At 42.1% G+C, this 23,061-nt stretch overlaps 2 protein-coding genes across 14 annotated transcripts in view; both read left to right on the top strand.

Moving 5' to 3' along the window:
- The window catches only part of LOC121285998 (carboxypeptidase A1-like), a 64,126-nt gene extending 59,528 nt beyond the window's left edge, over nucleotides 1-4,598 (top strand). For all 5 annotated transcript variants that reach the window (XM_041203013.1, XM_041203012.1, XM_041203015.1 and 2 more), the window contains one exon: nucleotides 3,114-4,598. In XM_041203013.1, coding sequence (XP_041058947.1) covers nucleotides 3,114-3,301 — 188 coding nt within the window. In that variant the 3' untranslated portion in view covers nucleotides 3,302-4,598. The remainder of the gene's footprint in view (nucleotides 1-3,113) is intronic.
- A 3,686-nt stretch (nucleotides 4,599-8,284) lies between these two features.
- Nucleotides 8,285-23,061, top strand: part of nrf1 (nuclear respiratory factor 1) — a 59,710-nt gene continuing 44,933 nt past the window's right edge. Inside the window, exons 1-5 of one of the 9 annotated variants that reach the window (XM_041202689.1) lie at nucleotides 8,285-8,375; nucleotides 16,069-16,306; nucleotides 18,864-18,978; nucleotides 19,620-19,709; nucleotides 21,271-21,397. In XM_041202689.1, coding sequence (XP_041058623.1) covers nucleotides 16,081-16,306; nucleotides 18,864-18,978; nucleotides 19,620-19,709; nucleotides 21,271-21,397 — 558 coding nt within the window. In that variant the 5' untranslated portion in view covers nucleotides 8,285-8,375; nucleotides 16,069-16,080. Of the gene's footprint in view, nucleotides 8,376-9,524; nucleotides 9,726-13,736; nucleotides 13,754-16,068; nucleotides 16,307-18,863; nucleotides 18,979-19,619; nucleotides 19,710-21,270; nucleotides 21,398-23,061 lie in introns of those variants that run through there. The other 8 variants (XM_041202690.1, XM_041202693.1, XM_041202692.1 and 5 more) reach the window with 8 other exon arrangements.

Raw genomic sequence — 23,061 nt, 5'->3', positions numbered from 1 at the left:
CCACAGATGCTGTTAGACCTGCTGAGTTTTGTCCAGCATTTTCTGTTCTTTTTTCATGAAGAACTATGACTGCTACAGATAATATAAAGAAAAATTGACAAAATAATTTGCCACAGCCTAGGAGCCCTATCACTGACCAACCTGAGTCTCCATTGCAATTAGACAGGTTACAAAGGCATAACATCACCCCTGACACCAAGCACCACCAATTAGGAATTGAGCCTGATCTCTCTGGATCAGTCCTACCCTGGTCAGTGTCTTTACCCATTGGGTTAATCCAGGGAATGGAGGGATTTTATATGTTGTACACAGATACACAAATGGAGGTGGACTCAATGAGCTGAAATAGCTAAAAAAAAATTGTCCACTGACTCAATGATGATCATACCCTCTGATTCAATACTCCATGTGCAACAGTAAATACTGATTGTGTAGGGGCCTTAAGTGTCCTTGTGCATTGCATGCCCTCTGCTGGTGGGGCACTGCATGCTCACGCAGCAGCAGTAGCTGAATTTTCTGCACTTTACATGGGCACCTAAAGGATAAACAAAATCCTCTCCTTCCCTTTTTCCTATAGTTCTCTTTACCCACTTTCCCACATCAGCTACGTTTAGATCAGAGAGTTAACCCCTCATCTCAATGCTGTGCTGATGCATTAAAGCTTCCTCATTAACCTCACTCCACAGGTCCGATCCCAAGCAAAATATTCTCTTTTTGAGTACTTCCTCTCCCATCAACTTTCCATGAGTTGTTCCAGGCCTGCCCTTTGAAAAAGAAAAAGTTGATTTTTTTGTGAATTTTTTTAACCCACTTGTAGAAAGGACCAATCTTAAAACAGCTCTAAAAATGGATGAATAGCTCATACAATATTGCACCCATCATAATTGGTTCTTCATTAAAACATTGTAAAACAGGTCTGCTCAGTCCACAGTGTTCCATCCAGAGATCGGGTCACAGAATTGGAAAATGGTCCCCAGTTTTAAGAGCATTTTTTAAAAATTAATTCATGGAATGAGGGCATTGCTGCCTAGGCCAGCATTTATTGCCCATCCCTAATTGCCCTTGAGAAGTTGGTGATGAGCTGATCCAATGATACATAAAATAAGGAACAAAATGAGCTCATTTAAAGAGTGTGTTTGTTTTTTCTAACTAATAGCAGGAAATTTACAAACATTGTTCAATCTGTATATTCTCCAAACAACAATTAAGCTCTGAATGACTTCAGGCCATGCTTACTTACAGCAACCTGCCTTAAAGGGTCAGGCCATCTTGAATGCAACTCCAATCTGTCAACATTACATTATCATAAAATATTGCTCATCTTCCAGTATCACCTTCTAATGGACAGCAGACAGTGATTAGCTGACTATTGCACATGGAGTGTTGAATCAGAGGGTATGATCATCATTGAGTCAGTGGACAATGTTTTTTAGCTATTTCAGCTCACTGAGTCCACCTCCATTTGTGTATCTTTGTACAACATATAAAATCCCTCCATTCCCTGGATTAACCCAATGGGTAAAGACACTGACCAGGGTAGGACTGATCCAGAGAGATCAGGCTCAATTCCTAATTGGGTTAAATTAGCTGATTTCAGCACTTTATTACTGCAATTGATCTCAGCTGACCTGAATTAAGAAGGTCAGACATCAGCCAAGACACTGCTTCTGATCCACCTTTTATTCCTCCAAGTCCTAGTAATGAGTCACACTGGCTCATCAATCACCAACATCATTGCTGAAACCTTTTCTGGTCTGGTCTGTTCTGTTTACATCCATATTACCTTTCCAATGACCTGGATCATGTCTTCTCTCAATCGTCATTTCTACATTGACCAAGTTCAGTGCATCGTTTTCTGTAACTTAATTAAGTTTCAGAACCATCCTGGTTGATCAGCTCTGAACCCTTTCAGACGGGAGGGAAATGTATAGTTATGTCCTCCAGTGGTCAGTATTGGGACCAGTTCTCATTTTGTTATATGTTAATGACATAGACTTTCATATACAGGGCATAATTTTAAAATTTGTACTTTATATGAAACCAAACTTAGAAATGTCGTGAAGTGTGAGGAGGATATTAATAGACTTCAGGAGAACATGGACAGACTGATGAAATGGGCAGAGGCATTACAGATTAAATCTAATGCGAAGAAGTGTGCTGTGTGTCATTTTGGTAGGAAGAATCAGGACAGCCATTATAAAGTAGATGGTACAATTTTAAAGGGTTCAGGAACAGAGAGCTCGGGATATATGTACGCAAGACTTTGAAGGTGACAGGACAAGTTGAGAAGGTGTTAAAAAAAAACCACATGGTACTCATGGCTTTATAAGTAAAAGCACAAAGTACAAAAGCAAAGAAGATATGCTAAACCTTTTTCAAAATACTGGTTAGACCCAGCTGGAGAATTGTGGCTGACTTTGAACACCTCACTTTAAGAAGGATGTCAAGGCCTTAAACAGGATCCAGAGGAGATTCGTTAGAATGGACCAGAGATTAAGTACTTCAGCTCAGAGGAGAGACTAGAGAAACTGGGGCTGTTTACCTTAGAACAGAGAAGGTTGAGGGGAGATTTGATAGGGATGTTCAAAAATATTAAGCTTTTTGGTAGAGTAAATAGGGGGAAACCATTCCAGTGTTAGAAGGATCAGTGACAAAAAGGACACAGATTTGCAAAAAAATTTCAAAGAAGCAGGGGTGATGTGAGAAAAAGTATTTCATGTAGCAAGTTGTTATGATGTGGAATACACTGCTCGAAAATGTGGAAGCATATTCAATAGTAACTTTCAAAAGGGAATTGGATAAACACTTAAAGTGGAAAATTTTGCAGGGCTTTGGGGAAAGAACAGGGAATTGGGACTAATTGTATAGTTCTTTTAAAGAGTCGGCATCAAATTGCTTCCTCCATGCTGTATTTTTCCACGATTCTATGATGATGAAACAGCATATGACCCACGTAAGCAATGCCATAGGATACCTGCCAACATTCTGTAAAAATGCATGTCACAGAAAGATTTTAATGGTTAGTTGAATAGTTCAATGTTTTTAGGCAAGCATTGGCTGATTGGATGTCTATACTTGGTTATCACAAGTGCAACCTTTCTTCTTATCTGTAGATGAGAGCAGTGGGAACAGCATCGACTGGAGCTATAACCAAGGTATTAAGTACCCGTATGCCTTTGAGTTGCGTGATGAAGGTCAATACGGCTTCGTGCTTCCGCCAAGTCAGATCATTCCCACGGCTGAGGAAACTTGGTTGGCCATAAAGAAAATAATGGAGCACGCTTCCAATCGCTTACCTTGATATGGCGGCTACTGCACTGCTGATTTAAAAGGAAAGTGTTCAGTGCTGATCAGCTATGTAACTGCGGTGGTATTGTACGTGCTTTCTTCCGTCTGGCTGCATATATACAGAATGTCATACTGCAATATTGCTTAACACAACATGTAATAGAAAAGAAACTTAAAGCTCATTTCTTGCATTTCTGCCTTTGAGGATGTACTTAATTGCAGCTTTTAAGGGGAAAGAGTTTAGGATTTGCCCCAATCAAGGTAAACGGTTTAATGGGGTGACTGGGTCAAAAGGTTGACCTCAGTCTCAATGTATAATAGTTCGCTCAGTGTTCAGATTGAGAGGTTATCCTAATCTGAGAGTCTGGGGTTCTCCAATTCCAGGCCGACAGATCACTTCAATCTCAGAGTGTGAGTGTTGTGTTCAATTTTTCATTGTTCAATTATGTTTGTATGATATCTGTTCTCTGTGTGTGATTAGTTAAGCCTGGGTAAGAGAAGTTAAACTGTAGGCAAGCAGCTGGAGGCATGAGAGCAGACATTTTAAAGTATTGAATCAACTACTGTTTAGGCATATAACCTGGAGTGTATCATCTCTACATCCTCTGAGGTATAAGACACAATAGGGTTACTCTAATGTCCAAGTATATTCTTCAATCATACCTCATTTTGAAAGTGTATTTCAACCTCACACTTAAATTGGTAACAATATCAGTTTAAAGATCTACCTCCATTGCAAGATAAAAAGATTTAATCCAATCTCAAGATTTAAGAGTTTACAGTAGCATAGAAATATTTGATCTCAGAGTTTAAGGGTTTACTCAAGCACAGGGTTTAAGCATTTGCAGAAGGCCAGTTGAATGCTTTATTCCAAATCATCACATAAGGATCTACCTCAATCTTAGATGATGATTTTGCCCCCAAACCTGTTGCCTGGAAGCTTACTTCAATGTTTGTTTAAGGGTTTAACCTAATATTAGGTTAATAATTTCAGTTAAAAAGATAGATCCTAATCTCTAATTTAATGCAGTTTAGCCCATATTAGTTTGAAGTTTTATCACAAACTCAGCATTTAACTGTTTGCCCCAATCTTAACACAATCTCATTCTTTAATTCTTGAATAAGCTCATCATTTTCCAAATTAACCCACCTCATCTTAAGGGTTTAATTCTAATCTCATGGGTTCAAGGCTTCACTTCAAACTCACTTTAGGAATGTGCTACAATCTAATTTACTGTGCTTGATATTTAATATACCATGCTTGTCAAATATGTATACATATTATGTTTATTAAAAAACTATTGCCAGTTGTTCAGGAATGTCTGTCTGCTTTGTTATTGGACAGTCCATCTTTCTGGTAGGCTTCTATGAGCTTTACCAGTTTATAGAAACTTACAGCACAGAAGAATGCCATTTGGCCCATTGTACCTGTACCAAGTCTTTGAAAGAGTGATTAATCCTACATCCTTTCTTTTTATCCATAAAGCTGTAAGTTCCCTCATGTTTGTGATGGAAATCTAAGTAATACTTGTCCAATTCTCCTATAAAATTGTGAGGGAATTAGTTTCCAGCACATTTCCAGGAAACAGGAAATGCTAAGAATACTCAGTAGGTCAGGAATCATCTATGAAGATAGAAATGAGAGTTAAAATTTCAGGTCCATGACCTTGCAATAGAATTGGAAGACGATGGTGATGGGCAGCTTTTTAAGTACAGAGGCAGTGAAAAGGGAGCAGGAAAAGAACAAAAGAGAGAGAAAGATTTGTGACAGAGTGGAGGGCAGGAGAGGGTGAATGATAGAAGTACAAGGCAAAAGGAGGTGCTGATGAGAGAAGCATAGAAACAAACGATGGGTCCAGAGGAAGTGTTATTGCTTACAGTAGAATAGTAGAGAGTGAGAGAAAAGTGTAGGAAATCTGGTAAGATCAATGCGAGAACTTTTGGATCTTCAAATAAGCTTAACATTCACCTGAAGGATACAACAACTGTTGCTGTTTGAAGCAAACAGGTCTTTGGTTTAACATTCCACTCAAAGCTTAGGACGAGGCCTCAGTGTACAGCCCACTAAAGTGTGTCATATACAAAGCATTCTTTTGCAGATTTCTGATCATATAGAGTTTTATAGTTCTGTGATCTCCATTATTCTACTGCAAGCTGGAAAAAGCTCCAAAGAACTTAATTGTCACAAAGATGATTTAATTTATCCACTTTAGCTGCCACTGCTCAACTTCGCAGACAAGACAACATCTTACATGTCTCTTGAGAACCAGAGTAGCAAGAAAGGGGCAATTCAGGGTATGCTGTCCCTATGTGCTTACATCTCAGAACAAGGGGCTTAATTGTAAATAACACAAGCAACACAGGAACTGTGCATTATGGCTTTAAAGCAGATATGTTACTGTTCAGCATTGGCCAGGCATTGCTGATATCAAAAAGAAAGAAAGACTTGCATTTATAGTGTGCTTTTCATGACCACTATATGTCTCAAAGTTCTTTACACTCAATGAAGTACTTTTGAAGTGTAGTCACTATTGTAATTTAGGAAACAAAAATGTTTACGTGAATTGAAACTATAATAAAGCATAATAATAATAACAAGAAGAAAGTCATTAATAAACTTGAAGAATGGGTGTGTAATCAGCAAATGAGGTGGTGCATTTTGATAAGAAGAATGAGGAGGCCTCTTGCTCCTTGGGAAATAAATGTCTAAAAGGGGTAGAGGAGCAGAGGGAACTGGGCATTCAAATAAACTAATCACTAAATGTAGTGTTGCAGATTAATAAGGCCATAGAAACAAAAAAACACAGGGTTAATTTCCACAGGGATAGAATTGAAGAGCAAAAAAGTTGTAATAAACTTGTGTAGAACCCTGGTTAGACCACATGTAGAGTACTGTGAACAGTTCTGGCCTCCATGTTATGGAGGCATTGGAGAAGGGGAAAAGAAGATGTACCCGAATGATACCAAAACTGAGAGGCTATATGTATCAGGAAAAGGTGGGGGTTTGTTTCTCTAGAAAGGAAAGGACTGGGGGGTGTCCTGATAAAGATCTATAAGGTTATGAAAGGGTTCAATCAAGTAGACAGAGAAAATGTTTCCAAATGTGGAAGAGACCAGAACGAGGGGCCATAAATATCAGAGCAACATATTGTGGATAGTGGAAATCTGAAATAAAAGCAAAAATTACTGGAAATACTCAGCAGGCCTGGCAGCATCTTTGGACATGGTTAGGGACAGGAAGGTGTGACTGCAAGTGAGGCAGGTATGGGGACCCAGAAGGTAGCATTGAAGGAACCTCAGCCCCAGTTGTCCAAAAGGGTCAAGGTTTTGCAGCTTTTCTGGATGAGACCAGAATGGATGAGCAAACTGACAACGGCACTGTAGTGGAGGGAGCCATTCAGGTCGGGGGAGTAACAGGAATGTATTTGCAGTAGGTGGCAATATAGTAGGGGGATAGATAGTGTTCTCTGCAACCCAGGGCTTGACTCCCAAAGGCTGTGTTGCCTGCCTGGTGCCAAGGTTAAGGGCATCTCCTCTGGGCTGGAGAGAAACTTGGAGTGGGAGGAGAAGGATCGGGTTGTAGTGATGCATGTGGGTACCAACAACATAGGTAGGACTAAGAAAGAAGTTCTGTTGAGGGAACATGAGCAGCTAGGGGCTAAATTTAATAGCAGAACCACAAAGCTAATAATCTCTGGATTACTACTTGAACCAAGTGCAAACTGGCATAGGGTAAAAAGGATCAGAGAGTTGAATGTGTGACTTAAAGATTAATGTGTGGGTGGGTTTTGATGGAGCACTGGCCCTAGTGGAAAGAGGGAGCTGTACTGGTGATAATATAAAAACAAAATACTATGGATGCTGGAAACCTGAAATAAAAATGGAAAATGCTGGGAAAACTCAGCAGGTCTGGCAGCATCTGTGGGAGAAACAGTTAATGTTTTGAGTCCATTTGACTCTTTTGTACAGTCAACTGTTGAGATGGTTTTCATCTGAACCGCTCTGGGACCAGAGTCGTGGTGAGTGGTACAGCTAGGGCTGTAAAGAGGGCTTTAAATCAAATAGTGGTAAGGAAGAGGCTTGTGTGAAGCATATACACCAGAATAGACCTAACACAATAACAAAATACTGCACATGCCGGAAATCTGAAATAACAGAAAGTGCTGGAGATATTCGGCAGGTTAGGCAGCATCTATAGAAAGAGAAACAGAGTTCCATGTTTCAGGTCAATGATGGGATGACCCTTCACCAGGATTGAGGAATGGTAGAAATGTAATAGGCAATAACGACCTTCCCTTTTGTTCCCTCTGCCTCTGCTCAAAACCTATTACATTTCTATCTCTCCTCAGTTCTGAAGGGTCATCCGCTTGAAACATTGATTCTGTTTCTATCTCCACAGATGCTGAGTATTGTATTTTAGCATTTTCTGTTATTACACCAGCATAGACCAACCTATTGGGCTGAATGGCCTGTTTGTAGGCAAGTTTTTTTTATTCTTTCATGTGATGTGGGTGTTGCTGGCAAGGCTGGCATTTGTTGCCCATCCCCTAATTGCCCTTGACCTGAGTGGCTTGCTAGGCCATTTCAGAGGGCAGTTAAGAGTCACCCACATTGCTGTGGGTCTGGAGTCACTTACTGACCAGACCAGGTAAGGATGGAAGATTTCCCTTCCTAAAGGACATGAGTGAACCAGATGGGGTTTTTACAACAACCAATGTTAGTTATCATGGTCACCATTACTGAGACTAGCTTTATATTCCAGATGTACTCATTTTAAAAAAAAAAGCTGCCCTGGTGAGATTTGAACCCAGATCCCAGAGCAAGAGCCTCAGCCCTCACCCCTCCCTTCCCCTCCCTCCCCTCCCTCTGGATTCCTAGCCCAGTCCCAATGCACTGAGCATGCGTGGGCTGCACATGTTTTTGCGTCCTCACGTTCGTGCGTGCGTGCGTGCGTTACATGGAGAGGGTTTACGTCAGCGGGTGCGTGCGCAGCGCGGGGTGAGGAGGGTGGGGGAGGGGCCGGACAGGAGCTGGCAGCGCAGGCACAGCGAGACCGAGTTCCAGGCCATCGGCGCAGCCGCTCTGAGGTTAGTGCTCACCGCGCATTCTCCAAATTTCAGCCCTGGCGCAGTCGCAAATCGGACCCCAAAAGCCGCCCGGCCGCTGAAACGGGTGTTTTACTTCATAAAAGAGCGAGAAAGAGTCCCAAGAGTGGCTTTTGGATGACGGGGAAGAGCTTAAATCCCAAGCTAAGAGGGCCTAGGCCGCACTAGGCCTGCCTGTTAGCAGGGCTGGATTTTGGCGGGACTAAGGGAGGAGGAAGAAAGGAGTGTGTGCGGGAGGTGGTGGTGGTGGTGGTGGTGGTGGGAGGGGGTGAATAAACTCCAGAGTATTGAACAGGCTGGAGGGAAGGTGCAGATCCTCAATCTTGCGGCCTGGGCCCTGCACTCACTGGGGGCCTGTTGTACATTATTTATTTTTAAAAAAAAAGAAAAGGGAATTAGTGCCTCAGGGTTTATTCCTGGAACTCCTAAATATTTCTGTTCAAAATGGGTCCCAGGGTCGAGTTTTTAAAACGGTCTGCTGCAATTCGAAGAATTCCTAGTAATCATTAGGCTCTAATGTATTTAATAATCGATTTTTAAAAAAAAAATAATCCAATAGATTGGTGTGCAAAATTCTGCAGAATTGGAGGATTATCCGGTCAAGCATGTTGCATTTTATAACTTAAAAATTGAGCCCTGGCTTTGCAAGGATTGTAGATCGATTCAGTTTTTGTTTGCTTATTGAGGGCTACGTTGGCAGTTTTATCTCTTTTATGCATTTTTTAAAACAAAAACTTTTTTTTTTCATTTCTGTAAGCATCGTTATATGAGCTGCTTGATGTGAGTTTTTATCTAAATTATCCAGTGACTTAACTTCTGTAGCTCTCAAACACTTGAGAATGCTTCAAATAATATTTCACTTTTTTTAGAAAATGCCTTTGAATCAATTTGTGTACAATAGTCTTTTTTGAATGGTCAAAAGAAAAAGATTTTTGACCCTGTTTGTAATGTCCTTGCTGTCCTTCATCTGCTTGGATTTTGGAGATCCTTGATTATTTTTTTCTTGTTGGAATGCACATTGAGATGAATTTCTTGAGTATCTAACTTGCAATCTTTTTGGAGCAGTGCTGGATAAAATTATTAAAAGATAGCATAAGTGTAAAACAGTTTTTTAAAAAAAGGACCAGATAGATTTTAGCAAGCATGGGAAGAAGACTGGTTAACAATGGGTAACTGGAAAGGCTCTTTTAAATATCTAAAGCAAAAGGGTAGTTAAAATAGGGTTGGAACCATTTCAAGATGAAGAATATCTTAAGAGTGAAGGGATTGTAGAGATGTTTAACCAAAACTTGAAGCAAGATGTAGGGCTGACTGCAAGAGTACCAGAGAAAGGTGTGGAGGAACAGCTAATATATAAACCATATTAGAAGGGTTAATGGGACTTAGTTGATATGTCTTCTGGCTCAGATGGTCTACACTCCAGAATACTGAGGGAAGTTAGGGATGAAGTAGGAGGGGTGTTGACCATAATTTACCAAAATTCTTGTGAAGCGGGTATTGTGAATTGTACCAAAGGTCTGGAATTATAACCAGTTAACCTCTGGTCAATAGAAGGAAACCAGCTAGAAACCATAAAAAGTGATGACAGTGAATGTTTATAAAGGGACAGGCTAATCGGGGACCGTCGACACAAAATTTTAATTAACTGAATGGAATTCTTTCAGGAAATTTCAATGGAAGAGCTTAAGATCCATGGTATTGAAGGCAACATGGACACAGATAGAGAGGTGGCTGAAGGAGTGAAAATAAATGGATATTTCTTTGGTTGGCAAAAGTTAGCTCGTGGTGTGCTTAAGGGACCTGTATTGCACCTTCTTAGCTCTGGTAGCTCTTGCATCTGAGAGGTTGTAGCTTTAAGCTCCACTGAAGAAATGTATAATATAGGCTAACTTCAGTATAGTACTGAGAGAATGTGGATTGTCAAAACTGCTATATTTTGGACAAGATATTAAACCAAAGTCCTGTATGTTCAAATAGATTTAAAAGATCCTATGGCACTACTGGAAAAATTACAGGGAGTTCAGCTGACATACAGGCCATTATTCATTTCTCAACAGTATGCAATCATCATCAAATATCCCCACTGCTGACCTACCCTCCATGAGATCAGAAATGGGAATGTTTGCTGACAATTACACAGTGATTGATTCTATTTGTAAGTCCTCAATAAAATAGTCTGTGTCTGCTTGCAGCAAAATCTGAGCAACATCCAGGCTTGGACTGGTAAATGGCAAGTAACATTTGTGTCACACAAGTGCTAATCAATGACCATCTCCAACAAGAAAGAGCCAAACCACTACCCTTTTTTTTAATTGCATTACCATCATTGAACCCCTTCTGGGGTATTCTGGGGAGTCAATATTGACCAGAAACTAACTGGACCAGCTGCATAAACGCTATGGCTCCAAAAGTGAGTCAGAAATTGAGTATTCTGCAGTGTGTGACATGCCCCCTGACTTGTCAAAGTCTTTACCTGTCCACAAGGTAGAAGTCAGGTGTATGATGAAATATTCTTTACTTAATTGGATGAGTGCAGCTCCAACTCATTCTAGAAGTTCAGCACTATCTAGGACAAAGCAGACTTCTCAATTGGCATCTCATCCGTTACCTTAAATATTTGCTCCCTTCAACATCAGCACAAAGTGGCAATAATGTGTACCATCTACAAGGTGCACTGCAGCAACTCTCCAAGGTTTTCTCAACAGCACCTTCCAAACCGTGATGTCTACCTCCTAGAAAAACAAGGGCACGTAGGAACACTACCGTTTCCAAGTTCTCCTCCAAGTCACACACCAATCTTGACTTAGAACTATATCACTATTTCTTCCTCGTCATTGGGTCAAAATCCTTGGAACTCCCTCTGTAACAACACTGGAAGTACCCTCACCACACTGCATCAGTTTGAGAAGATGGTGCTCCACCACTTTCTTGAGGGCAGTTGGGGCTTGGCAGTAAATACTGGCCATGTCAGTTACGCCCCCCTCACCTGAATGGAGAAAAAAATACAAACATCAGCAACCACACACTATCTGATTATCTATCTCTTGCAGTTTTTGGAACCTGACAGTTTGTAAATCGGCTGCTGTGTTTGTCCTTTTAACAGCACTGACATTAATTTAAAGTAATTTATTGACAGCATGAAAGGCATTACGATAAAGACAAGTTTGTTCTTTGTTTTCCTCCCCCCGCCTAACACAAAATATTTGGATACTGTGGATATTTTGGTAAGTGTCGGTGGAGTAAAACTTTCCACTGGCAGGAGGAGAAGGGTCAGTAACCAGAGGACATTGTTTTGAGATAGTTGGTAAGAAAAAAATCCAGAGGGGAAAATGGGAAAAATCTCTTTTTTCATTCAGCGAGTTTTGATTTAGAACGCTCTGCCTGAAAGGGTGTCAGAAGATTGAGTAACTTTCAAAAGGAATTGGTTATATAGTTGAAAAGTAGAAATTTGCAGGGCTATGGAGAAACAGCAAGGGGAGTGGGACTAATTGAATAGCTCTTTCAAAGAGACAACAGGTGCGATGGGTCAAATGGCCACCTCCTGCACTGTAATGATTCGATAAGTATGGCGGGGATATAATTAACATTTAGTTCCCAAATTGGGGCTCAGCAAATTGAGGAACAGTGTGGGTAGATGGCAGGAGATTTATGGAAAGGTTTGAGGAATGGATAGACATTGCTAATGAAATTCAGTATAGTTACTTGAGAAATGGTAAATTTTCCAGAATAAACAATTAAAATATGGCTCAATGGAATTTAATCCGAAAGGCACTTTGAAAATCATAATGTGGTTAGGCAGTCAACTTTGTTTGAAAGGGAAATAGTTTTTGTAAAATCTATTGGGAGTTTTTGAGGTTGTAACTAGCAAGGTGGATAAGTGGGGACCAGTGGAAAAAATATATGTGGATTTTAGGAAGGCATTTGTTAAGGTAATGTACAAGGATTTTGCGCAAGATTGGGCTCATGGTGTTTGGGGCTAATATTTTAGCATGGATTGGGGATTGGTTAACAAACGGAAACTGGTAGAAATAAATGGATCATTTTTCAGGATGTGACTAGTGGAGCACCACAAGGAGCAGTGTTTGGGCCTCAGCTATTTACAACCTATATCAATGTCTCAGATGAGGAGACAGCATCACAGAATCTCTACAGTGTAGAAGGAGGCCATTCAGCCCATTGAGCCTGCACTGGCTCTCTGAAAGAGCATTCTACCTACTCCCATTCCCCTGCCCAAGACCGATTGTAATATATCTAAGTTTGCTGACGTTACAAAATTAGGTGGAAAATTAAGCTGCAAGGAACGTGCAAAGAGACTGCAAAGTATTACAGACTATTTAAGTGATTGAAGGTGACAGATGGAGTATAATGTGAGGAAGAGAGAAATTATCCACTTTTGTAGGAAGAATGGAAAGGCAGAATATTTTTAAGAGGTGAAAGACTAGTAAATGTTGATATTTGGAGGGATTTGCCCACTAATAGACTACAAGTACACAAACTAGGAGCAAGGGTATACCATATGGCCCATCAAGCCTACTCTGCCACAAAAACAGAAATACCTGGAAAAACTCAGCAGGTCTGGCAGCATCGGCGGAGAAGAACAAAGTTGATGTTTCGAGTCCTCATGACCCTTCAACAGAACTAAGTAGAAATAGGAAAGGGGTGAAATCTTCTCTGCCGGTGCTGTCAGACCTGCTGAGTTTTTCCAGGTATTTCTGTTTTTGGTTTGGATTTCCAGCATCCGCAGTTTTTTGTTTTTAAGCCTGCTCTGCCATTCAGTACAATCATGGTTGATCTTGGGCTTCAACTCCATTTTCCTGCCTGTTCCCCATATTCCTTAATTCCCTGAGAGACATAAAATCCGTCTATCCCAGCCTTAAAGTCTTTAAGTAAAAAGGCCTTGCTGCTGAGTTATTTTAAATTGAATTACTCGTTCCGAGGGTAAAATATACACGCTGACATACAAATACGTTGTTCCATGGCAACTTTGGGGAAACACCTTAAAAGCATTCATGACAGCTGGGGGCCCGTGTCTCGCATTGTACAAAACCTTTTTTATTGATATATTCAAGTGTGTTTCAAGCAGCTTGTTACATGATGATATAACTTCATTCACACGTTTGGTCTTATTTTAAAATAAAATTAGAACCCCACCAAATAACCTTTCACATCAGTAAAACTGCAACAGATTAACATTGCTCTGTTGCACATTGTGGTTTCTTTTGACTGTTAGGCTGTAAGTTAACTCTCATCATTTATGAGTTACCGTAGCATCAATGCAGTTGGTATCCATTGCTTTGAAACACCTAATGCTCTAAGAGAAGCCTTTCTGTTTTACAAGGCTGGACCATTTCACACTCCAGGTAAACTAACTAGGATTTACCACACCTAGCGTCTCCCAGTGGTAGTGGACCTGATCCTCTCATATAGAGGGCACCTTAATAGTGCTCCCTGTAATGTTTAATGTAGGTTCAGACATTTAGGGGCTATCTTTCTAAGGTTGAAATAAATCAACAGAGCAGTACCTCCCACTTGTTCAAGTGTATTCCACATACACCACCAACAAAGGGGTTTGCATCTGATGTGTAACCTCAGGTTTTGCTTGTGCTTGTACACTGGGTGAGTAAGTAGCTGAACCAGACGAATTCACAGCTGAGCAGCTTTGGTGGAGCAACACTGGAGTACCATGGCTGCAGTGTTTACTATCTACAAGATGCACTGCAGCAACTCACCCTTGCTTCCAGAACAGTATAGCCCAAAGTCATGGTCTTTACCACCTGGAAGGACAAAAACAGGGATGTGCTTGGAAACATAAACACTTTCATGTTCCATCCTAAGTCACAGCCCACCCTGACTTGAACATCAGTTGTTCCTTCATCAGCATTGGGTTAAGTGCCTGTAATCCCTAATTAATAGCACTTTGGAGCACCTTCAGCATGTGGACCACAGAGGTTTTAAGTAGAAGATTCATCAACACCTTCTCAAGGGTGACTAGGATAGACAATAAAATGCTGCCCATACCAGCGATTCGCAGAATTAAAAAGAGCAGCTTTGTGACACGTATATATAAACACAGCCTTTCTCTTCCCATGTCTCTTTAAAGTGCACTTACCTTTCTTTAATTTTGCATCTCTTGCACAAACGTAAAGAATGATCACAAGCCTGATGTGATGAGGGGTCAAGGTGCTCCCATTCTTTTGGCTGCTCCCATTACTTTAGCACCCACTCTGGCTACTGGATGACACGAATAAGTAACAACAATTTTTATATAATTTTTAAAGCTTAATTTTCTCATCCTCCTCAACCCACTGACTGTAAAGTAATGCGGATTGTAAAGCTTTTTGGGATGTCCTGAGGTGCTAACAATGCAGCCCTGAGTAAATCTGTCCCTATTTAAGATGTATAGCTCCTGTTAATTATTGTCTTGACACTGTCAAGCATTGGGATCTGATCAGATGTCAAACATTCCTGGCAGGGAGAGCTGGATCAGTTTCTGAGCCTCTTGAGATGGCTGATTTGATAACAGATTATTTCCTGGCCATCTAAAAGTCGCTGGGCTAGAATTTTCACTTTGGGAGCAATTGAGAGATTGCACCCAAACTTGGCTTGAAATTGCACTGGTTAAACTCATCACTTAAAACATTCAATGACAAAATCAGCAGAAATGGACAAGATTTTTAAAAATGTTTCTGGCTCAGCAAAGAGCAGCTGAGACATGGAAACATTGAGGGGAGCTATATTCTATAATGATCTGTGTTCGGAGAAGCTCCTTCTTTCCTGCCCCGGAATGTACCCTTAGCCCAGCCTGCTACACTGTGGATCAATCCTTTAGCCTTCAAAGTAAAAAAAATGAATACATTACTTTAGCACCCACTCTGGCTACTGGATGACACGAATAAGTAACAACAATTTTTATATAATTTTTAAAGCTTAATTTTCTCATCCTCCTCAACCCCCTGACTGTTTGTAAAGTAATGCGGATTGTAAAGCTTTTTGGGATGTCCTGAGGTGCTAACAATGCACATTCTTCCTTCAAGTTTTTAACCAGGAAATGCTGAACTCAGTTCCAGAGTCGTGCTGTTGCCCTAATTGAGATCAGCTAACTGAACACGGACCTTATGGAATATGTGTCCCTCATTGTCTCTAGGGCTCAGTTACTCACTGGATAAGCTTGCTGAACCATATACTTTTTCTTTAATCCTATCTTTTGCTGCTGATTTTACTTCTGTGTTGAGCAGTTTATTTACTTGGTGAGTGTCGATGAGAAGTCTGGTGGAGCTAACACTCAGTCACACTGAAGACCTCGGGCATTTGAAAATGCAGTTCCCTCACCTTCCATGCAACAGTAGCTCCTCTCAATAGCTCCTTCAGTTTATTGAGGAAAGTATACTGCCCCCTCCTAGACATATAGTAAAACTCCAATCAGCCTCAACTCCTAATTAAAATTTTAATGGATGTAAATGATAAAGATATAGACAGTCTTTATTATTAATGTTGGGACTCTTACAAGATGGTTCCAAGTTACAAGCAGTGAGGCTATTGTGCTAAAGGCTGTGAATGAGTTAATTCTAACTGTTATTGGCTTCGTTTTAGATCGTCTTTAAGTTTTGCCAAGATTTTTGTTCTATTGTTGCTAACCTCTTTCCCCACGCTCCCCCACCCCATTTCCGGTCCTCAGCAGTACTGTTTGATGGAAGGACACGGAGCAGCTCAAAACCACGAACACATGACGACTATCGAGGCTCACGCGGTTGCCCAGCAGGTCCAGCAGGTGCACGTGGCCACGTACACAGACCACGCAGTCCTGAGCGGAGAGGATGACTCACCTTCGTCCCCTGAGGAGACCTCCTTTGACGATTCCGACATCCTAAATTCGACAATCACAGACGAGGTCACAGCCCATCTTGCTGCAGCAGGTGAGACTTTGGACTGGAGCTGTAGGGGCGATGGAAGCTGATGTCTTGACTTCCCTTCTGGGTGTAAACATTAAGACTGTGTCCATTTCCATTGTCAGTGATTTTAAAATGTGTTTTGCCCTGTACAGAATGGCATACTGCTTTATTTCTTCCACTTTCTTTTCTCTTAACTTTCTACCCCTCCCTCCTCCTGTCACTGGCTCCTCGCTGGAGGACATTTCCACTGGTGACTGCCACCCTCTGGTACTTGCCTCAGTTGGTAGTGCACTCACCTTTTAATCAGAAGGTCATGTATTCAGGTCTGACCCCAAAGACTTGGGCCAATAATCCAGGCTGACATTCCCACTGCAGCACTAAAGGGGTGCTGCACTGTCAGAGATGTTAAACCAAGCCTGCCTTCTCAGGTAGACATAAAAGACCCCATAACATTATTTTGAAGAACAACAGGGGAATTCTCCTCAGGGTCCTGGCTACTATCTATCCTTCAATCAGTATAGAACAGATTATCTGTTCAGTTATTTCATTACTGTTTGTGGGAACTTGTGTATGTAAATTGACTGCTGTGTTTCCTCTATTACAGCCATGACTTAAAAAAATAATGGGCTGTAAAGCCCTTCCTCCCCCAAAATGGCTGTTCATTTGTTGGTGCACAGCCTGTAGGTGCTTTTTAGCTGTATAAATGAAAAATAGCCACTTGAATGAAGTACCAGCAAGGCACTGAGAAGGAGTATATGGCTTAAGCAGGGGAGGGAGTATATTGCAGAGAAGTGGCACAGACAATGCAGTGGATGGTGGAGCCAGCAGAGGGTGCTAGAGAGCCATCAGAAAAATGAGCTAGCTGTCAGCCATGAGGCAGTGCGACTCTGCATCGCTATCTAGTGTCAACTAGCTAGGCATCAAGAAGGGGAAAATCACATTCCAGAAGGAGCCATCACTACCTTTAAAATTCCTTTAAGTAAAATTGAATTCTGTAGTTTTTTTAATCTAGTTTTCCTCTGCTGAAACTCACTCCTTCTGTCCCTTCCCCTTCCTGAAGGTGCTATAACCATTCTGTGATTCATGCTCAGCACTCACTGGTACCATGTCAAGTGCCCAGCCTTCGTGGGTGACTCTGGGCCACGAGTGTGGGCATAAATTTTGGCCATAAGGAACTAATGCCAATCCTATCCACCCCCGGTGTTTACGCCCACACTTTCCAACAGACGCTGAGTGGGAATCCTGGCTGGAGTTCCTTACCCCCCCCCCCCCCCAACCCAAGGGTGTTGAAGGCAATTGTGGAAAAGCCCCAGCTTTGCAACCTACTGCAGATTGCTCCTAGACCTCCATGGTCTGTATGGCTCAGTATTACACGGTACGAAATAGTTACCCGGGGGCACTGGTTAGCCCAGTTGGCCAAACAGCTAGCGTGTGGATCAGATTATTGCCAATAGCACGGGGTTCGATCCCTGTTCTGGCTGAAGTAATATGGGCCTTGCCTCCTCATCCTGCCTGTAGTAGAATCAGGGCATAAGCTGTGGTTTGGCGACACACAAATCGAGGATGCTTCCTAGAAAAGCGAGAGTATAATTACCCACTGCGATATTGGGGCAACTTTTGTTTCACATTCTCCCATTTCTTTAACCGTGTGTAACCTATGTCTTATTCAGTGTTCAGCATAGTGGCATTTTCAGCTACCCAAATATGGATATTTTTCTAGCAAACAGCTGAGTCTCAATGAGCCACAGAGACCAGGGGATTTCCAGGTTGAATTCGCAGTCTGTGCTGAGCTAGCTGCCCCCAGTCATGCTCAGATAAAAACATAGAAAAGCCTATGGCACAGAAGGAGGCCATTCAGTCCATCATCAGCCATGCCGGCTAAAGAAGTGTTATCCCGTCTAATCAGCCTTAACGACCTCGCTTCTTATCAACCCTAAGTGGAATTCTGCACTCACCTTGTCTTCTCCCACTTCTCACAATCCCCCCCCCCACCCCGCAAAAATAAAACCCAAAAGCAGGTTATCTGGTTGTTATGGCATTGCTGCTTGTGGGATCTGGCTATGTAATGATTGACTCCTGCATTCCATACGTTACAACAGTTACTACACTGCAGAGTACTTCATCAGCTGTAAGACGCTTTGGGACAACCTGAGGCTGTGAAAGGCGTTATGTAAATGCAAGTCTTTCTTTGTTGTAATCCGCTTGGCTGCGGCATTGCTACTGTTTCCTTCTTCACTTGACAGAGCGGGCATTTCTGATTTCAAACAATTTTGTTGTGGGGGGGGCAGGGAAGGGAGGTTGTTTAACTAAAACAAAAAAAAACGGAACAGATAATTATTTTAATTCAAACTAAGCAGTTGACTCTCCTGTTGTGTTTTGCTTTTCATTGTTTATGTTGGGAATTTTTGTGTTGAGAATTCAGGCCAGGGTGGAGGCCAACATGGGAGCTTTGCAAATTGATAAAGAAATGATCCCTGTGTAGCCTTGTGCCCATGGTCAGACCCAATAACCAACAGCATCAAGCATGCTTTTCAATGGGTGAGGCGTGCGGCTCTCAGACCTCTTAACTCTGTGTTTTCAGGTCCAGTGGGAATGGCGGCAGCTGCTGCTGTGGCAACGGGCAAGAAACGGAAGCGGCCCCACGCCTTTGAGTCCAATCCGTCAATACGCAAAAGGCAGCAGACACGTTTGCTACGGTGAGACTGCACTCCGTGGCCAAGGAATCCCAGCCCAGAGCATCGGCTCCCAAGTAAAAGATAACTTACAGGCGAGGGTCCAGGGTAGAGCAAAAAGAATTGATCCCACTTATAATGGGGAATGAACCGCGAGGAAAAATTACACAAGGGTGATCTCTGGAATCGAGAAAGGTGGTGGCTATTGAGGCGGGGGGTGCGCGTGTGAGGGAGGGGTGTGGAGTTTCATTGAGGAATGGAAAATACTGAAGTAAATAGCGTAGGTTAAGTGAAAATTTGGATTCATTATTTCAAAACACATGAAGAAAGTAGCCCCAAATGAACAGGAATATGCCATTCGGCCCCTCGAACCTATTCAATTAGATCCTGGCTGATCTTGTGTTAAGAGGAAACTAATGTAAAACAAATTTAAGAACAAATATTAAGAAAATATTTTTTTATTTGATGTGAGAGAAATGTTTATAATAATCTGCCATTCAAAATAATAATGGCAAAAACACTGGGATTATGCAGAATACAACTAGCTACAGTGATGGGAGAGAGTATGTAGAGGTGATGTCTTGATTGGCCCAGTGACCTTTTCTTATTTGATTGATTGATTGCTTAAAAAAAGCTGATGTAGAATTTCACTTTTTTTTTCAAAGCAGCCCCATTGGTGTAGTTAGTAAATACACTGCCCAGAGCCTGGCCGTGCACCGGGAAGATCCCTGCTTCAAACCCACGTCTGTAACTGAGTGAGTTGATCTTCTGAGGTTAAGTCACATTGTTAGAGTGGAGGGAGTTTCACTCTACATCTATTGTCGAACCTGGGAGTACTTGATACTGGAACCTTAGACAGAAAAGTATTGCACTCTCTACTACTGACACTGAGGGCTGTAAATAATCAAATGGCTGGGTCTCTTTAAAAAAAAAATTGGTGTAAGATACCTCACTATTCACAGCTGGCGGTGGAGGAGAGCTGGTCCGTCTGTTGAGCTTTGTATCAATGGTTGATCAGCCTGCTGATTAATCTGCCCTAGTGCTACTCAAAACTTTTGTCGTATATTCCAAAGACATTCTAACTTTATTTGCCACAGGCTGAAGGATGTCTATTTATATGTATTCAATATACCAAATAGGTACACCACACAACACAATATGTTAGCTCTCTTGTCATGTTTAGCTTTTCTCTGGAGGTCTGAGTTTTATTTTCCAAACAGCTCCCTGTGCCAGTTGTTTGTGTGTTTTCCACCTGCGGTGCATCATTTTTAACCACTTTTTTTTGTTTGTATCAGTTTCATTTTTTCATTCCTGTTCATACTTCCTGAGAATAGGTATGTCTTTCCTGGTGAGTGTCAGCACGCTATGATGGGTGGGTCTCATAGATTAACCTGCACCACCTCCTCCCCACAACCAGGGTCATGATCAGGAGCCTAGGTTATTCCTCCAACTCCAAGCTTTGGGACAATGAGCTCGATTAAAGCAGCCCACCAGAGCTTTGGCAGAGATCAGCCAACTCGGCACAGACTGTGGATCAAACCCTGGACTTCCCTGACCTTCATGGCTGAGTACCGCACAGGGCAGTACGTTTATTAACAGAGCCATTGGGAGGGCCCTATGTTTTAGACACATTATAGGAACATAGTATAGGGAACCTTAATTCTGCATCTAATTCCTGCTTTACCCAAATTGAATGTTTTGTGTCATGTTTGAGGCTTAATTGAAAACTCCTCAATGTGACTGAGGTACTCCTTTCAATCAATATTGCTACTCTAATAAAAGTTCCAAGTTTTTACAGTATGTAGGTATTAGCCAGTGCTGACTAACTGAGCAAGCCCTTTCTGCACTACATACTGTTATATTGGTGTTTCTGGGCCACTAAAATCTGTAGTATAATGGCCCAAGATCCAGACCCTTAGATTCTTCTGCCTATAATCTCTCGTTAAATCCTTTGGTTGTAAAAAAAAAAATTCTTTGCGCATGTTTAATCAGTCTTAAAAAAAGACTTTATGTCATCTTTTTCTTGCAGCTAGGGTAACAGGAGAGTGGAGCTGAACAGGGGCTACACCTTTGCTGTCCCATTTTATTTTTTTTGTAAGTGTGCTCTGGGCATGTTGGGATTAGGGAATTGAGGACCATGGTTTGCACGCTTTGGGTCAGGGCCACCATTGGGAGGCAGCAAATCTGTGTCCTTCACACTAATATGCCTGCAGTACTGCCAATGGCCAAAGTGAAGCCCGCATTATCTTCTTTGTTGTGAACCCAGCCTTTCATCATCTCATCAGAGCTCCTGTTTTTCTATTCTCTCTCTCTCAGGAAATTACGGGCCACCTTAGATGAATACACAACCAGAGTTGGCCAGCAGGCAATCGTGCTGTGTATCTCACCCTCCAAACCAAACCCAGTTTTCAAAGTGTTTGGAGCTGCTCCTCTTGAGAATGTGGTAAGTCATGAATGACGTGTGTGTTTGTGTGTGTGTGTGTGTGTGTGTGTGTATATATATGTATATAAAATGTTGGCTTCATCTTGAGGATCTTCCTAACTAGTGTTGCCTGGCTTCCTCCGCAGGAGACATGGTAAGTTGCAGCACTTGCTGCCCCTTCCCCATGACTATGCGAGGCCATCATTTAGTTCGAGTAACATTTGGGAGCCAGTTCCTTGCCCACCTTTGGTGAAAGGCCTGCTTGCTGGGGTACGGTTCCATGGGTCAAGTGCCTCACACAGGTGTTCATTTGTTATCTGTCTTAGAAAATGTGTCTGCGGCCTATTGGCATTAGGGTTGATGCCTTTTTTGGCGCCCCGCCCCCCCCAATAGTTAGTTCCTCCATCATCCCTTGCCTAGGGGCACTAATGCTTTGTAACATCCAATGGAGCAACTCCATTCAGCCTCCATTAGCACCGAACTTAGCAACTTGGAGGGGCACTTGGCCGATGTGCAATGCTTCATGCTGCAAAATGGTTTTTAACTTTGAGCCGACTCCTTGATAGCCATTTCCCATCTGCCATTGGAACAGGCTATTATTACCTCTGAATAAATCCAGGGGTGAGGGTTGAGTTTCCACTGAAAAAGCATCCAATAATCAGATGGCCCAATTGTGAATGTCAGGGCTGGGGGCTGCCTAAGCGTGGGTGGACTGGGAGCCCCCAGGCTGTTCTGCCAGGGGGATTTATTCCCTGCAGAGGGATTGCATTACAGTGCATTTCACAGAAACAGTGCGAGATGTTGTCGGTCATGGGTAGGATTGTGTTGGCAAATGTGCAGGTAGATGTGAATTTACTTGTTAAGGTATTCCCTGGGGGAGCTGAAGCCAGCATCTGCTTTTTAAAACACACACCTGGCTTTGCTATTAATTGGGGTGTGGTGAAGGTTAGTGTTCGGGCTGTAACAAAGCATGGAATCATTGGCTGTCTTACCCCATGTGTCAAAGGCACTTTATTTTATTTCCTTTGATTTTCTTCCATGTAAGTTCTGCTGTTGCTCACCAGTCGGCAGTCTGCCTTTCAAGTACAGCTTCCATTCAGAAGTCCAATATCTTTAATTTTACCCTCACATATGTACTGACACTTCCTGGAATCTTCCAGTTTTGTGCAATTTAGTACCGTTCCATTATGCGTACTTTCTCATCATGTGAACCCATCGCTGTTTTTGTGCATTATTTCTTCCTTTTTTGAGAGGGTGTGGTGGATGGTGGTGGTAGCTCATGGCCAAGATTGAGGACTTCTCTCAGGCTTCTGATTGGGGTTCCTCTGAAACAGACTCAATCTACCCCATGAGGAAGGAGGCATGTGTCCTCCTCCCCCCCCCCCCCACCCACCCCCCAACCCACCCACCCACCCAATCTGCCCCTTTTGTGACTCCTCAAGATGTAAGTATTGAGATTGGAACTTAAATCCATGTCAGCATCAATGGGCAGCAAATCAACTATGACGCTTGGTTGCTTGTGTGCAATGCACCATCATCTCCTGCAAATCCGCTAACAAAATACAGCATTGGGGAGATTGGAGGAGGAGAGATATGTGACCATCCCTCCTTTCATTGGAGATATTTGTGCTTGAAACACTGACGTGGCTGTTTAGTACTCTGATGGTAATTATTATACCTTTGTT

Source organism: Carcharodon carcharias, chromosome 13 (genome assembly GCF_017639515.1).
Source record: "Carcharodon carcharias isolate sCarCar2 chromosome 13, sCarCar2.pri, whole genome shotgun sequence".
In the NCBI taxonomy this organism is placed as follows: domain Eukaryota; kingdom Metazoa; phylum Chordata; class Chondrichthyes; order Lamniformes; family Lamnidae; genus Carcharodon; species Carcharodon carcharias.
The sequence above is the reverse complement of the archived record's forward strand: the minus strand, read 5'-3'. Positions and strand labels throughout refer to the sequence as shown.